Consider the following 16,170-nt stretch of genomic DNA (forward strand, 5'->3'; position numbering starts at 1 on the left):
CACTGTAGTTAGGTTTGAGGATCAAAAATTCCCTGATGCTCAGGAAAAAAAACAAATGATTAGCCTGAACTACGTCTGACTTGATTCCGAAAGGATACGTAGGTAGCCTCTCTCTGGGGTTCAGTCACACCAAAACAAAAATCCAATTTTCCCTGAAGTTGAAACTGGGGCAGATGTTATAATGGTTCAACCACGGGCACACCAAATGATTCCGAAGTTGTAATTTCATCCACAATTCTTTTTACCAAAAACCAAGTACAAGTCCTTCGGATCAATTTCCAAAGGCGGGGGAAACCAAGAAATATCATGGTTGGAAGCCGATGCATTCTAAAATTGAGAGAAATAAAATGAGAGAGTCTTGTCGGTGAAAACCTTCGGGCACCATGAGGCGACGAGAGTAGAGAAACCAAGAATGAGAGAGTCCGTTTAGTGAAAACCCGCAAGAGGTACTATCGAGCGACGGTGAGAAGAGAAATTAGAGAGGTCGACTAGCGAAAACCCGCAAAGGGTGCTGTCGGCCGAAAAGATGATTTCACCACAGAAAGTTCTGGCAAGGTTCCCTGATTGGGAAACATAGATTTGTTTTGGTTCATGAGGAAATGCGAGTTTGTGAGGTTCGGGCATCCAGTCCAAAAAGCATGTCATGTCAGTTTGAAGCCAGCATGCACCTCAGATAAGTCCTTCTTTTCCCCCGAAAGGGACGCTTCTCTTTTAAATTCGTTTTTCCGCTCATTGTTTACCTTTTCTTGAATCCCTTTCGGCTTAACCCTAAATTCCAAAATGTGTTAGAAAGAAAAGGTGGCAGGACCGGTTTCACAGAGCTCCGTCTAGCAAGAGGTGAAGAAAATACCCAGCCTCAGTGGTGCGTCAGTCCAATCCCGACTGATCATAATGTTTGATTACCTCCAACGTAAAGGCATTAAAAAAAAGAAAAAAAAAAGAGAAGAAAGTCAAAGGCAAAGGTCTGGAAAGCGGAATGAGAACCAAAGCCTTATACGGGCGAGTCATCATGAAATCCTAAAATCTGAGTCTTATCAGTTTGAAAGGGGGTCGCCTTTGAAGACAAGCAATGGCGAAGTTTCTCAACAGAAATGAGGCCGGGACCAAGCAATTGGAATGATCAAGGCCACCGAACCAACCACCGTTTTCAAACTGATAATTGTTCTTTGTTTGGAAAATTGAAACAGGTGCAATCCAAAGCAACCGTGCAAGAAACAGGTGCAACCAAAAGGGAAAAGAAATGCACAACTGCAAGAAACAGCTTTGCAGCAAGGAATCAACCCAAGAGGGAAGTTTCCTCCAAATTCTTTCCTGTATTTCTACTAAACAAAAAAAATAAAAATGAAAAGAGAAATAAGAAGAAAATTCCAAAAAAAGGGTTAGTTTAGAATCCCCAATATCAACCTATTTTTCGCCAACATTAGGGCTCCAATCCCTAAGTTAAAATTTTAGACATAGAGCCTCCATTCCCTAGTCGTCTTTGCCAACATTAGGGCTCCAATCCCTAAGTTGAGATTTTAGACATAGGGCCCACATTCCCTAGTCGCCTATTACCAACATTAGGGCTCCAATCCCTTAGTTGAGATTTTTAGACATAGAGCCTCCATTCCCTAGTCGCCTTTTGTCAACATTAGGGCTCCAATCCCTGAGTTGAGAGATTTTCCTTTAGCCGACATTAGGGCTCCAATCCCTGAGTTGAGCGATTTTCTTTTAGCCAACATTAGGGCTCCAATCCCTGAGTTGAGCGATTTTCTTTTAGCCGACATTAGGGCTCCAATCCCTGAGTTGAGCAATTTTCTTTTAGCCGACATTAGGGCTCCAATCCCTGAGTTGAGCGATTTTCCTTTAGCCGACATTAGGGCTCCAATCCCTGAGTTGAGCGATTTTCTTTTAGCCGACATTAGGGCTCCAATCCCTGAGTTGAGCGATTTCGTTTTAGCCGACATTAGGGCTCCAATCCCTGAGTTGAGCAATTTTCTTTTAGCCGACATTAGGGCTCCAATCCCTGAGTTGAGCAATTTCCTGTTAGCCGACATTAGGGCTCCAATCCCTAAGTTGAGCGATTTTCTTTTAGCTGACATTAGGGCTCCAATCCCTGAGTTGAGCGATTTTCCTTTAGCCGACATTAGGGCTCCAATCCCTGAGTTGAGTGATTTTCCTTTAGCCGACATTAGGGCTCCAATCCCTAAGTTGAGCGATTTTTCTTTTAGCCGACATTAGGGCTCCAATCCCTGAGTTGAGCAATTTTTCTTTAGCCGACATTAGGGCTCAAATCCCTGAGTTGAGCAAGTTTTCTTTTAGCCGACATTCGGGCTCCAATCCCTGAGTTGAGCAAGTTTTCTTTTAGCCGACATTAGGGCTCCAATCCCTGAGTTGAGCAATTTTCTTTTAGCCGACATTAGGGCGCCAATCCCTGAGTTGAGCAAGTTTCCTTTAGCCGACATTAGGGCTCCAATCCCTGAGTTGAGCAATTTTCCTTTAGCCGGCATTAGGGCTCCAATCCCTGAGTTGAGCAAGTTTTCTTTTAGCCGATATTAGGGCCCCAATCCCTGAGTTGAGAAAGTTTCCTTAAGCCGACATTAGGGCTCCAATCCCTGAGTTGAGCAATTTTCCTTTAACCGACATTAGGGCTCCAATACCTGAGTTGAGAGATTTTTCTTTAGCCGACATTAGGGCTCCAATCCCTGAGTTGCATCTTTTAGACTTGAGATTTCCAATCCCCTCATCAATTATGTAGATTTTTATGGCAATTAACTCACGAAATTTTCCTAGTGAAACTGGGGCAGAAAAATTTCGTTTGTTTGTTTGTTTCGTTGTCTGAGCAGGTTTGACCTCGAGGCACAGGGATCGAGATGACCTATGGAGTAAGTCTCAATCCAGAATAAAAGAAAGGAAGAAAAGAACAAAAGAAGATGAGCCCAAATACTGGAACAAACAAAGTGTGTATCGCTCAAAATATGATTGAAGTCACGAGCTCCGCCAATCCCGCTTCACTCAATGCGGCAAAAATAAACAAGCGCCTACAACTTGCGAGCATCAAGATTCAGATCGAAGTCTACAAGCAGAATCAGCTAAGACTCAAGATCAATTTGCGAAAGAATTATAGATAGGAATCTTGTAACTAGTAGTTGATAGGCATAGCTAGCTTAGTTTTAATTCTCCTTTGGTGTAATAAGGAGGTCGGTAAAGCAGTAGTAACAACATGCAACAGCAGTAACAGCAGCATCGCAGTTCCATGGTAGTCCCAACTACCAAAACTTCCCGAACTACATTGACCTGATTCCTGTTTAGCCCAGGATATGTAGGAAACCTTTGAAGCAAAGGTTCGGTCAAATCTTCAAAAAAAATGCTTCACACGGAGTATTCCAACGGGCAAAAATCGCTCGTATCCGCTCACTTTATCTTTGCACGAAAATTCTTCGTGTTTTCGGACAAAGAGGGCCAGCTGTGAGTACGTGATTTTTGCCCTATATGAGAATTACTCCCAAAAATTCAAAATAAAATAATTTTCCTTTGTGTGCAACTTTTGAATTTTCGGAATTGGTTATAGCTGTCGTAATCGGTTAATTGATTAGGATTTGGATATAGCTGATGGGGGTGTTATGGTAATTTCAAATTATTTCAGGGGTAAAATGGGAAACGAGCCTTAACTTTGAGTGCTCCGTCCACTAGGCATTAATAATATTACAATAGTACATGGTGGGGGGCAAGACATGGGGTAGTGGGGGGTTAATACATTGTTTAATATGGTGGGGGACAAGACATAATGGAGTGGGAATAAGGCATTTGTTTAATATAGTGGAGGACAAGACATAATGGAGTGGGAATAATGTATTTGTTTAATATAGTGGGGGACAAAACATGTATGCATGGAGAATAAGGGAATTAAATAAGAAAAACATTAAGTAGTGGGGGCAAGGCATGCAATTATGGGAATATTTCGGGTTAGTGGTTCAAGACAAGAGTCTTGGTTATAAATAGAGTCATTTTTACACATTGTAGGAGGATGAAGAAGATAGAAAAAAAAAAGTTGAGAGAGTTAACTGAATTTTGAGAAATCAGAATTTGAGAGCAAAAAGAGAAAAACAAGCTGAACTTTTACTTGAATAATTTCAGGCTGCTTTTCCTTGAGTGTTATTCAAAAATCAGTAAACTACTGCGTCTTGTATCCGTCTCTCTTCTTCTTTGACTGCGATTGCATTCTGGTGTTGCTGGTTTTCAATCTGTTACTGGGTTATTCTACTGGTCGTTACTGGTTTTGTTGTTGATGAACCTATTGCTGTTGTGTATTTACGCTACTGCTGCTTCTACTGATCTTCCTCTTCTTTTATTTCCAATACTAGGTACATGGCCGTAACCTTATCGATATTGTAAGCTTAAATGTGAAAGCATGAATACATATGAAGAATGGAACTTTAAAGTTTTAATTTAGTTTTTTTTTCTTTGTCTCTTTTACTGATTGTGTTTAGGTTATCTCATGTATTATTATTCTGTAAATTTCGGTTGCTTTGCATAACTAGGCATCTTGTAGTGATATATTAAATAATACTCTGTTTTAGTTTGGTTATTAGGTAGTATATGTTTAAGCATGCTCATTACTGTCAAACTGTTTAACAATTGGAGTAAGAGGAAAATAACATAAGTTGGTCTTTAGTGAATCGGCTTGGTAAAACTGGTTAGTTCACTAGCTTGAAGGTTTTAATATTGTCAACAGTAGTTTAATCGTGAACATGTAGCTAAATTTAGTTAAAGCATGAATTTAAATTAATTTCGTGAATTAGGCATTATGGCATGATTTGAGTTCAAACAAGACGAGTTAAAGTTTGAATTTAATAAACTTTCGAATATGCATTAGTAATTAAGATTGATTCTAGTTTCAAATAGTCGTAAATAATTAATTCCAACGGTTCAAGTCATCTAACAATGCGAGTTTAATCTAGTTATAGGATAATTAGTTTCTTTTGAACATATTATTTGTCGATTCCGTAGTTTATTTATAATTTCAATTTTAGTAATATTCCTTTCCGTTAACATTTGTCTTAATCTAGCATGTAATATGTTACGCCTTTTTTTTAAGCATGTAACTAATTAGGATTTTTTTCTCTTTTATTTTAGAAACGAATTTAATAGAAATGTAGTCACTTTAAGATATCCTTAAAATAAATGAGGCGAGCCTCGCCAAATAAAGACGCATAAACTGCGGGGCCCTCAATAGATGTTAATAATTCTTAGGTTTGGGGAGTGGCCATTTAGCGAACTTCACGGCTTTCCCCAAAGATAATAACGCGTTAGACTCTTTAGACACGATTTTAATTAAATTACATTTTTAAATTCGGGTGCGCATTTATGTGACCCAACTCCAAATCTCAACAGAGTCGGAACGTATTAACAACCACGGGTGCATTGATTGTGACGTGGTTCGAGATGCATTTTCACGACGTTGCAACTATAATTAAAAAATAATAATAAAAGCGGTTTTAAACTTAATAAAAGCACACAAGTCATAACATGTATAAAAATCAGATATTTAGCCATTACAACAATTTAAGCGACCGTGCTAGAACCACGGGGTTCGGGGGTGCCTAACGCCTTCCCTCGGGTCAACAGAATTCCTTACTTAGAATTTCTGGTTCGCAGACTTCATTTGGAAAGTCGAATATTTTCCTCGAATTGGGATTCAAGATAAACCGGTGACTTGGGACACCAAAAGCCAAACCTTTCCCAAGTGGCGACTCTGAATTAAATAAATAATCCCATTTCGAATATTGTCACTTAAAATGGAAAAACTCCCTCACGCATTTATCCTTCGGGGTAGGCGCGCAAAAAGGAGGTGTGACACACGGCATCACCCGTCGTGTTTTATCACGCTTTCCTCACCCAAACAGTCGAAACAATAACATCTCGGCAAGGGAATCAACAATAGCAATAAATACATCCCGGTAAGGGAATCAACAATAGAAATAAGTACATCCCGACAAGGGAATCAGCTATAACCAATCTCGTTCCAACAGTTAATTTCACAAAATAATCTCAACTTGTGCCAATACTCAACTTCTTGTCCAACGTGGATAATCATCAATTTAAGCATATATAGTACATAATAAGAATCACAACAATCACAGTGTAAGACTCACGAGCATGCTCAACACCAACGTATAGATACTCGTCACCGCACCTATACGTCGTACGCAACACTAGCACGTAGCAAATAAGACATGACACTTATTCCCTCAAGCTAAGGTTAGGCCAAACACTTACCTCGAATTCCAGTTTCCACAGCCAAACTCAAGCCTCAAATACCATTTTTCCTTTAGATTCCACTTCCAATTCGCTTGTATCTAGCCATAATTAACTTAACAACATCAATAAATGCTAAAGAATTCAACTCCAATGCTCAGTTATAGATTTTCTATCACTTTCCCCCAAAAGTCAAAAATCGACCCCGGCCCGCTTGGTCAAAACTCGAGGTTCAGACCAAAATTCGATTACTCATTCACCCACGAGCCCGAATATATAATTAATTTTGGAATTCGACCCCAAATCGAGGTCTAAATCCCCAAATTTGAAAAATCCCCAATTCTCTTAAATTCCTAATTTCTACCCTTAAAGAACAAGATTTATGCCTAGAAATCTAATGGAAGTTGATGGAAAATGAAAGAAATGAGTTTAAGGATATAAACCTATGATTTGGTGATGAAATCCCTCTTAAAAAATCGCCCAAAATCGGATTCAATGGAAGAAGATATGAAATTTTGGTCTAATCCAGTTTTAGTTCTATTTTTAAAAGACTGGGCAGGCCTTCTTCGCGTTCGCGAAAGGTCTGCCGCGTTCGCGAAAGGTCTGCCGCGTTCGCGAAGAGCTGCCTTGATCAGGCTTACGCGATCGCGAGTTCTTCCACGCGTTCGCGAAGGGTATGCCCCCCTGGCCTTCGCGTTTGCGGACCATCGTACGCGTTCGCATAGAAGAAATTACTGATTCCCAGCCCGCGTCCATTTTACAAAACAAGTTCGCGCGACACCGGTCGCGTTCGCGTAGAGCAGCCCCCCAGTGCTCTGCGTTCGCGACCATGACTACGCATTTGTGATGAACAAACCCAACCCCATCCCTGAGTACACTTCGCGATCGCGAGAGTGGCTTCGCGACCGCGAAGCACAAAATGCCTGCACACCAGAACCAACAACTTATACCAGATTTTCTAAGTCAAAAACGCCCCGAAATCTATCTGAAACTCACCTGAGCCCTCGGGGCTCCAAACTAAACATGCACACAAGTCTAAAAACATCATACTGACTTGTTCGTGCAATCAAATTTCCAAAATAACATGTCAAACAACGAATTTAACATCAAAATCAATGAATTTCTCAAGAACACCTAAAGTTACTATTTTCACAACCGAGGGTCCGAATCACGTCATATGAATTTCATTTCTTACCAAATTTTAAAGACATAACTTATATACCATATTAAATCTGTACTGGACTCCGAAACCAAAATACGGGTCCGATACCATCGAATTCAAAAATTATTCAATTTGTAAACTTCTTATATTTTTCAGTTAAACAATTTTCTTCAAAAAATTATTTTTCGGGCTAGGGACCTCGAAATTCAATTCCGGGCATATGCCCAAGTCTCATATTTTATTACGGACCCTCCGGGACCGTCAAATCACAGGTCCGGGTTCGTTTACCCAAAATATTGACCGAAATCAACTTCAATTCAAATTTAAAGGCAAAATTAGCATTTTCTCAAATTTTTCACATAAGGGATTTCCGGATATATGTCTGGACTATGCACGCAAATCGAGGAGAAAAAATGAGTTCTTGAAGGCCTCGGAACCCCGGATTGGGTTCTAAAACACGAGATGACTTTTTGGGTCATCACAATCCGTGCGGGTATTAATACTAGTATATATATGAATAGAGTGAAGAATTTTAAAAAAAAAGAGTATAGAAAGGGTAATTTCAGTTCATAATTTGATAATACTGTAACAATATAGGTTTACAGAATAAGAGAGAGAGAGTACCGAGTAGGACTTTATAACATAAGACTTTAATCACCAAAAAATTTTACAACAATTTTTTTTACCTTTTTACCTTATAAGTTTTACCGTACCATAAATTACCGTACCATAAAAACAAAAAACAAAAAATTAATGCATACTAATTTTGATAACTATAATCCAGAAATATTTGCTAGACGTCTTACCTCAAGTTTAGAAGAGTTTCAGCTAGGCATAGAAATCGGATTTTATTCGATAATAGACGTAATTGTACATTTTATATACCTAGAACAAAATAATAGAATTTATTCAAACATATATAAAAAACAATTGCATTTGATAATTTTAATATTATCATATCATCAATCATACCATCTAAGAAGAAGATTATAATCTTAATAAAGACCTTAATTTTAATATATATTTTTATATTCTTCTATATATATAACATTTGATATTGTTAATATTATCATACTATCAATCATATCATCTGTACCATCTAAGAAGATAATTTTAATTTTTAACCCTAACTTTTTAGATAACTTTAACTCTTATATATATATATTATGTTATGTTAAAAAGAAACAACCTCGCTCTCCCAAGCCTCCCAGTCTCCTGTTCGTGCCTTCGTGGTCTTCTTTTTTTTTATGAACAAATGTAAATGCTCAGAAAAAAACACCTAGTGGGAATCTTGATATGATCAAGTATAGACAAACTGGTAATAATTAAGAGGTCAAGGCTAGATAATTGATTTCTGCTATCAAGTTGCATAATTATTTATTATTTATTATTCATTAGCTGTAATTTGTTTATAATTCAATATTTAGTGATGATAATGGCGCGTTCATGTTCTTAAATCTCTAAAGTCTTCTATTATTAACAAGTCAATGGTTATTGAAAAAAGAAAAAACCATTACATCTTGTAACATGGCCCACCAAGAATAAATATATAACAATTTATTAGTAAAAAGAAACCACGTTGACTTACTCTCACCAAGTACACTTCAAATCTCTTGTTCATTCTTCTTTTTGGTAAACACTCAGCAACAATATACTTAGCAGGAAACTTATGTGTAGAACAAATTGGCAATAAGGGTGTGAAGCCTACATCATTTCTTTCTGCTCTGTCAAAGTTACCAAAGGTAATAAACTTAATTTTCTTTTGCCATTTCTTTCTAATTTCATCTTCCTTTTTTGCTGGGTAATTCCTGCATTTGTTCTAACTTAACTTGCTGAGGTCCATGATCATTCTTGCAGCTTTTTTATCATAATAAGAAGAACACAACAATCATCCAGGTTTGCATTTCTTCAGTATTAGTTCACAGCTTCTTTCTATTAGCTCTTACTTTCTTTCTGAACAATAACAACTAGGAGTGTTATGATCAGGGGCAGATTTAGGGGGGCGGATCGGCCCAAAAATTGCACAATGTGTATGAGGCAATGTCTGTTTTTAACTCTATATATTATGTTACGAATCCCTTTGACATAGCCCATCAGCATAGCTTAGTGGTCAAGGGGTTCAAAACCTTTACAAGATAATTGGTTCAATTCCCACTAGCTACAATATATTTTGACTTTTTTCTTTTTTGAACCCCTAGCGGAAATCCTGCCTCTGATTATGATTTTTCAATTGTTAGCACAAAGATTGAATCCTTATTGTCACAAAACATTCTGGTTTTCATGTAAATTTTTCCATCAAGATCCTATCTGAGAATGTTGTTTTCATGTATGTTTAAGGTAGTTCCATTAGAGCTGCTAAAGTCACAGTAGTTTTGAAAGATTCTTTCTTAGATCCAAGAGAGAAATTCTAGTGCTAGTCAAACCTTCCTATATAATGCATTCTTTGGCAACTTATCCAGCTCTTTGTTGGTCAATATATTTTTGTCACATTTAGTTTAGAAAGACTCATCATACATAGTAAGTGTATCTCCTTCTGAAAATTCAACTAATTCCCATATTGTGCTTGCTATACATGGTTGTGATTAGATCTACCAATGCATCACTCAATTTATCAGATTCACTACTTTTTATGACTTGTGGAAACATCTCTAGTTTGTATGAAATGCCCATCTTCTGAGCAATTCTGGGGTTTTTTTCCCCTGATATTATCCTGGTGACTTTTTTCCTAGTTTCCTAATTGTACTGTGTAGAATTACAATACGCATTGTGACTTCAGATATAAGTTATGGATTAATTTAGAGGGTAAAGTAGGATCACTTTCTGCATATAAAAAGAAATTAAAATATTATACAGGGTACTTATCCTAGTTCATGCACCAAAACAATGTAAAAGCAGAACTTATCCTTTATTTTTTCCTCGAATATTAATTGTTCGTTGTCATCAAGCATTACATGTTTATACAGTAGGAAAAAATGTTATAAGCTCATGTTTGATCCTAGAATGTGATTTCTTTTTAACTTCTTACTTGCAGACCTGTCTATGCCATTCTGAGGACAACTCCACAAGAAAACAAATGTCTGAAATAGAGAGGAGATTTCTTGATACATTTTTGTATTGGGCAACTCAAAAAGGGAGGATTAAGGATGGGAAGTTGCGAGGACATGAAATGCAAGTCGGAGATAGTATTTCAGGTCCAAGGGCAGACTTATCTTCTGCTGAAGTCAAAGAAGGTTATGAGTTTCTCCTTTCACTTGATCCAGGAAGGTGGCCTTTACCAAATTTATGCAGTCCATTGTTTCAGAAGTTCATTGACTACATCCTTCAGAATGTGAAGGATCTTTTCAAAAACAAGAAAGAGTTGAACAAGTTTGATCTTCTAAAGAAAGAGCTTCTAGTCCTTGAAGAAAATCTAAAGTATCTCAAAACCTTCCTCGGTTTCATAAAAAATGCAAGCATTGAACTGGAGAAATCCAGAATTCTCTTTAATCATATGGAGGTTGTCACTCGGAATGCTGCTTACATCTGTTACCTATGTTATGTGGAAGAAATGGATGAAGACCTGGCATCTCGCTTGAGGCTTAAGATCTCAAATGTTTTGCAAGTGATCAAGCCCATTGAGCCCCAAGTCGCGAAAATGTATACAGGGGCTCTAAGATGTTTGGTTAAATCACAAACCCAGTACAACCGGGATGTGATAAAATTTGTTGAAGATTCCGTTCATTTTTTCTTGAAGGACCATTCAAAGTTATTAAATAGTGAGGCATTTTCCTTGATGCTTCCTCCTATGAAGGACCAAGCCGAAAGCATTTTTCAAGAAACAAAGCAATTGCTAACTTTTCTTATTTATCCGCCTGAAGATCCATATGATGACCAGGGGAAATTGAGTGATATACTTACTTGCATTGAAGGTCTTATTGCTGAGGTAGCTTCTGTTGCTTACTCCTTCTCTGTTGACAAAGCAGCAGAAGTTAACTTGGTATTCTCTGACTTATTGAAAAAGATTGAAGTTGTCATGAAAGACCTAAAAGACATGATTCTGAAAGCTCCACTGTCATCAAAATATAATTTCCCCAAGACAAATGGATTAGGCTTTATTGACTCCCTCTTACGCTATTTGAAAGAGCTGCTGCAAGATGGAAAGTGCGATTCTGCTGTCACGGATCTAATTGCACAAGCTCAGGAGGAGTTATCTCTCTTAATATCCTTGTTAGAGGAATTTGTGAAGCAACAGCATGTTTTTGAGGAGGTGAAGAACCATGATCTTTGGACAAAAGTGATATCTCTAGCATACCAGGCAGAACGCATAATTGATTGCCTGGTTATGGGAGATTATCCTGTTTGGTATCAGCATTTGTTATGTAAGACCACAACAGAAATTAAGCTTGTCAATGATCAATTAGCAGAGTTCCATGTGCAAGAAGTTGAAGTCCTTATCGAACAAGAAGCACCAGATCTTGTCCCACAAGAAGTTGAGATAACTCCAGGATTTGATGAGGTAGTGGTGGGTTTTGATGAAGAGGCAAAGTCACTTATAAAGCAGCTCGTTGGAGGACCAAAGAAATTAGATTTTGTGTCTATTGTAGGGATGCCTGGTCTTGGAAAGACTACACTTGCAAAGAAAGTTTATCATGATGAAACCATAAGGCATCATTTCGACGTCTATGCTATGTGTTGTCTTTCCCAAACATATGACCGGAGAAAGTTGTTGCTGGAAATTTTGAATCAAGTCCGAGGTCCCAGTCAACAGAATGAGAAAGATCCAGCAGTTGCTCTGCGAAGATTTTTAATGGGCAAGAGGTACATTGTCTACATTGATGACGTATGGAGCATTAACGCATGGGAAGACTTCCAGGGATGTTTTCCAGTTAATGAAAATGGAAGCAGGATCTTATTAACGACCCGACTTAGTGATGTGGCTTCAGATATTAACTCTACTAGACCACCTCTTCAACTTCGTTTTCTTTCTGCAGAAGAAAGTTGGGAACTCTTGCAAATTAAGTTATTCAATAAACCAACTTGCCCATCAGAACTATGTGAAGTTGGAGAAGAAATTGCAAGGGAGTGCCAAGGACTACCTCTCCTGGTGATTTTGGTAGCTGGTGTTTTGACAAAGAAAGAGAAAAACAAGGAAAGTTGGAGAAAAATTGCAGAAAGTATAAATTCAGATACTGACATTAGTGCCAAGTGCCTAGATATAATAGAATTGAGCTACAGGCACTTGCCAGATCACCTCAAGCCCTGCCTTCTCTATTTTGCATCATTTCGTGAGGATGAAGAAATTCCAATCTCAAACTTGGCGTGGTTATGGACTATCGAGGGATTTGTTCCGAACAGAAAGCCAAAGAGTGTAGATGTTCCGAACAGAAAGCCAAAGAGTGTAGAGCTTGTTGCAGAAACTTTACTGAATGATCTCATTGGTAGAAGCTTGGTAATGGTTAACAAGAAAAGGTCCACCGGAGGAGTCAGATCGTGTCACATCCATGATATGCTGCACGACTTTTGTGTAACAAAAGCTAAGGAAGAGAAGTTTATGCAGATAACAAGCACTGAGAACAAAGATTTGACTAGTTCCTTTTATGAGCACCGGAGGCTGTGCATTCATCATAGCCTTTATTGGGCAGGGAGGATCGGAAACCTGCAAGTTCGTTCTGCATTCTTCAGACCCCCGAAATCTGGCTGCCAGGAATTTTTTGATCTTGAGAACTTTAAACTTCTAAGAGTTCTACAAATGGAATGTCCTGTGTCGGACAGTTCATTCCAAAGATCAAAAGAGCTTATTCTTTTGAAGTACGTAGGAATCAAAGGCTACGTAGAATCTATGCCGTCATGGATATCAAACCTTTCAAACCTTGAGGTCTTGCTTGTAACAACAGTGGGCAGTGGTACAATATTGCCGATGGCCATCTGGAATATGCCAAGGTTAAAACATGTGCATGTACAACCTGTTGCATCTTTTGATGGACGCATTCCTAGCAACTCCACAACATTATGTTGTTTAGAGACCTTGGCGACAGTGTCTCTCACTAATAAGCTAGCAAAAAACATGATAAAGAAGGCAACCAGACTGCGAAAGCTCAAGTGCCACTGTAAAGAGCCTTTGAAACTCATATTAGATGCTCTTCCACTTGAAACACTCAGTGTGAATGGTAAGATCTTGAAATTCAGCATGCCTGAGACGCTGACAAAGCTAACTTTATCTGATGTTTCGTTGCCACAAACTGAAATGTCTAATATCGGGAGATTACCAAATTTAGTGGTTCTCAAGTTGGAGCATAGAGCATTTCAGGAAGGAAAATGGGAAATTGAAGATGAAGAGTTTCCGACCCTCAAGGTTCTTAAATTGAGGTCCCTCAAAATTACAGAATGGAGTGCCTCAGATGAGTCCTTGCAAAACCTCGAACGGCTTATGGTAGAAAGCTGCTTCCATCTTCAAGAAATCCCTTCTGCTATTGGAGAAATTTCAAGTATAAAGATGATTGAAGTGAAACGGTGTGGTGAATCTCTTGAAAAATCAGTCCGGCAAATTCAGGAAGAGCAAAAAGAAGAGTGTGAAAAGGAGATCGAGGTCATTATTTATCACTTAGATTCGTCGGCCTGACAAGCAAATAAAAAGCTGCAACCCTGGTTTAACAGGTAATTGACTCAAGCTTATTTGCACCATCTTCTTAGCTTGTACATTTAACCTCTTAAATCTTATTAAAACAAACCTGAGAAGTGTTTCTTTGCTTTGCAGAGGAGAAAGGTTGTGATTGAATGATAGAGGAGAAATGGATCTTCAGCATAGTCATGGATGATTTTAAAAAACCAGTGATTCTCTTTTTTCCTTTGTTTTTTTTATGTACAATAATATATCCAGCTAGATGGAAGCTGGGAAAATTGAAGACATTTTCTTTTTCTATTTGTGTTTGTACTTGAAAATAATTTCTTTGGAAGGATCCATTGCTTGACATGTGAACATTATTTCTTTATATGATATTTTGTTGCTTGCACATTGATAGTTTGTGAAGAAGTTCCATTTGTCACAGGAAACATGAGATAACTTCAGTGCACTAGCTGTTCTATGTGGGAAATGGATATCAAAAGCTGTTGTGAATGATTATGTAAATGATAAAAAATGTCATGGCATCATAGGTTAGCAATAGCTAGCTCAATTGATGGCAAATTACAACAAGAAGGAAAATGAGACATTGAAGATGTTGTGTGAGGTCTGTTGAGCAACTGCTGGTTCTGGTTTCAAAGTACCTCTGCAAAACATGGAACAATTCTTGGAAGGTACTCTTAGTTGAGACTAGAAAATTGTGTCTGGCCTGCAATCCAAGAAAATTGATAAACAAACATCCAAGATCAGAAAGCTAAGGTATAAATCCATGAGATTACATGTTAGCCAATACAGGAGATTGCAGGTTTTGAGTAAGTGTTGGATAATTGATAACAAAACCAATTAATGTATCCAACACAAAAACACCTTGTAGAAGGCTTTAAGAGGTCAACTGGCTGCCTATTGAGAAGCTTTTTGAAATTTATAATGACAACATAAACTAATATGCAATACAAGGAACATTTAGAAGTCCACACTCAAGATTGCACTGCCTAGACAGTTATTCAATCCACACAATATTCTCGCACATATTTTTGTCTCCGGCTCCTGCATGAGATAGCAATCAATGTATCGCACAATATTTTTCCCAGCCAAAAAAAAACGAAATTAAAGGCAACCTAATATAAAGTGTCCCACAAGCCCAAGAATATGCAGCCGGACAACTGCTTGAAGCATGACTTGTTTCCACCTTGAGCGGTCCCTTTCTCTACCGCCAGTTTAGCAGAACACTACAGGATTGACATTACTTTGCCCACAAATTATAACATGGGATAAGGAACTGGAGAAGTAAAAAAACAAAGAATATCATATGAAATCATGAGATTTCTTACCATCAATAGCATCATCCCTTGACATCATTGTCAATATAGAATTTCAGAAGTGGAACTAAACATGAGATTGCTTTGCACGTGTATTCAATGCTAATCAGCACAAATATTTTATAATGGTACAATTAAATCGTATGATATTTATTGTCATCATAAAACATAGATTTACTGGAATTATTAAACTTTTGGTTTACCATTATGTATTTTATTTATTTATATTATTAATATTGTTATAAAATTCAATGCAACTAAGTAATGTTCCAATAATTTCAATTTTGCAGTTCTTCTAACATATCAATTATTTAGCTTGACGATTTTCTTATTCTTTTATATTGCAACTACTCATAATTTACATTTAAATATGAGCAATGTTGGCTATATTTGCAAATATTTCACGTTTCTGCCTTCTTTTTAAGAAACTGTAACCAGGGACGGAGCTAGCCCATCAGCTATGGGTTCGGTCGAACCCAATAGCTTTGGTCCAGACTCTGTATTTGTCTTATTAAATTCATTGATATGTACTAAATATTAATTTAGAACCCAATAACTTAAAATGATTAAAACTCCAAACTCATAACTTTCAAATCTTGGCTCCACCGTGCCTCTGAGTCGGTAACCTCATTCTTTTTACAACTTCATACATATCAAGAAGTTATCGAATAAAGTAACATTTTATAGTAACTATTAAATTTGATTGACATATGTTTTCCTTAGGATGTCTAGATCATTACCAAGTTATTATTGACGTACATCTGCCAAGAAGCAATAGTCAATTTTGAAAGATATACAATAACAGTATTGAAATATAAAGTTAATTAATGTATATAAATTATTGTTGCACGTAT

General features: G+C 37.6%; 1 protein-coding gene across 2 annotated transcripts; it reads left to right on the top strand.

Moving 5' to 3' along the window:
* Positions 1–8,980: 8,980 nt before the first annotated feature.
* On the top strand, positions 8,981–14,388 carry LOC107829535 (putative late blight resistance protein homolog R1A-3). Of its 2 annotated transcripts, XM_016656986.2 has the most exons (4): positions 8,982–9,141; positions 9,257–9,295; positions 10,431–14,032; positions 14,133–14,388. In XM_016656986.2, the coding sequence occupies exon 3, from the start codon at positions 10,473–10,475 to the stop codon at positions 13,995–13,997; it is 3,525 nt and encodes a 1,174-aa protein (XP_016512472.1). In that variant the 5' UTR covers positions 8,982–9,141; positions 9,257–9,295; positions 10,431–10,472; the 3' UTR covers positions 13,998–14,032; positions 14,133–14,388. The 2 variants fall into 2 exon arrangements, with proteins under 2 accessions (XP_075093682.1, XP_016512472.1); XM_075237581.1 differs by lacking the exon at positions 9,257–9,295 and having other exon boundaries at positions 8,981–9,141.
* The last annotated feature ends 1,782 nt before the right edge of the window (positions 14,389–16,170 follow it).

Source organism: Nicotiana tabacum, chromosome 18 (assembly GCF_000715075.1).
Source record: "Nicotiana tabacum cultivar K326 chromosome 18, ASM71507v2, whole genome shotgun sequence".
NCBI lineage: Eukaryota > Viridiplantae > Streptophyta > Magnoliopsida > Solanales > Solanaceae > Nicotiana > Nicotiana tabacum.

Bases quoted from the DNA above. Each gene is read 5' to 3' on its own strand.
- LOC107829535 (XM_075237581.1), top strand. From the start codon at position 10,473: ATGTCTGAAATAGAGAGGAGATTTCTTGATACATTTTTGTATTGGGCA.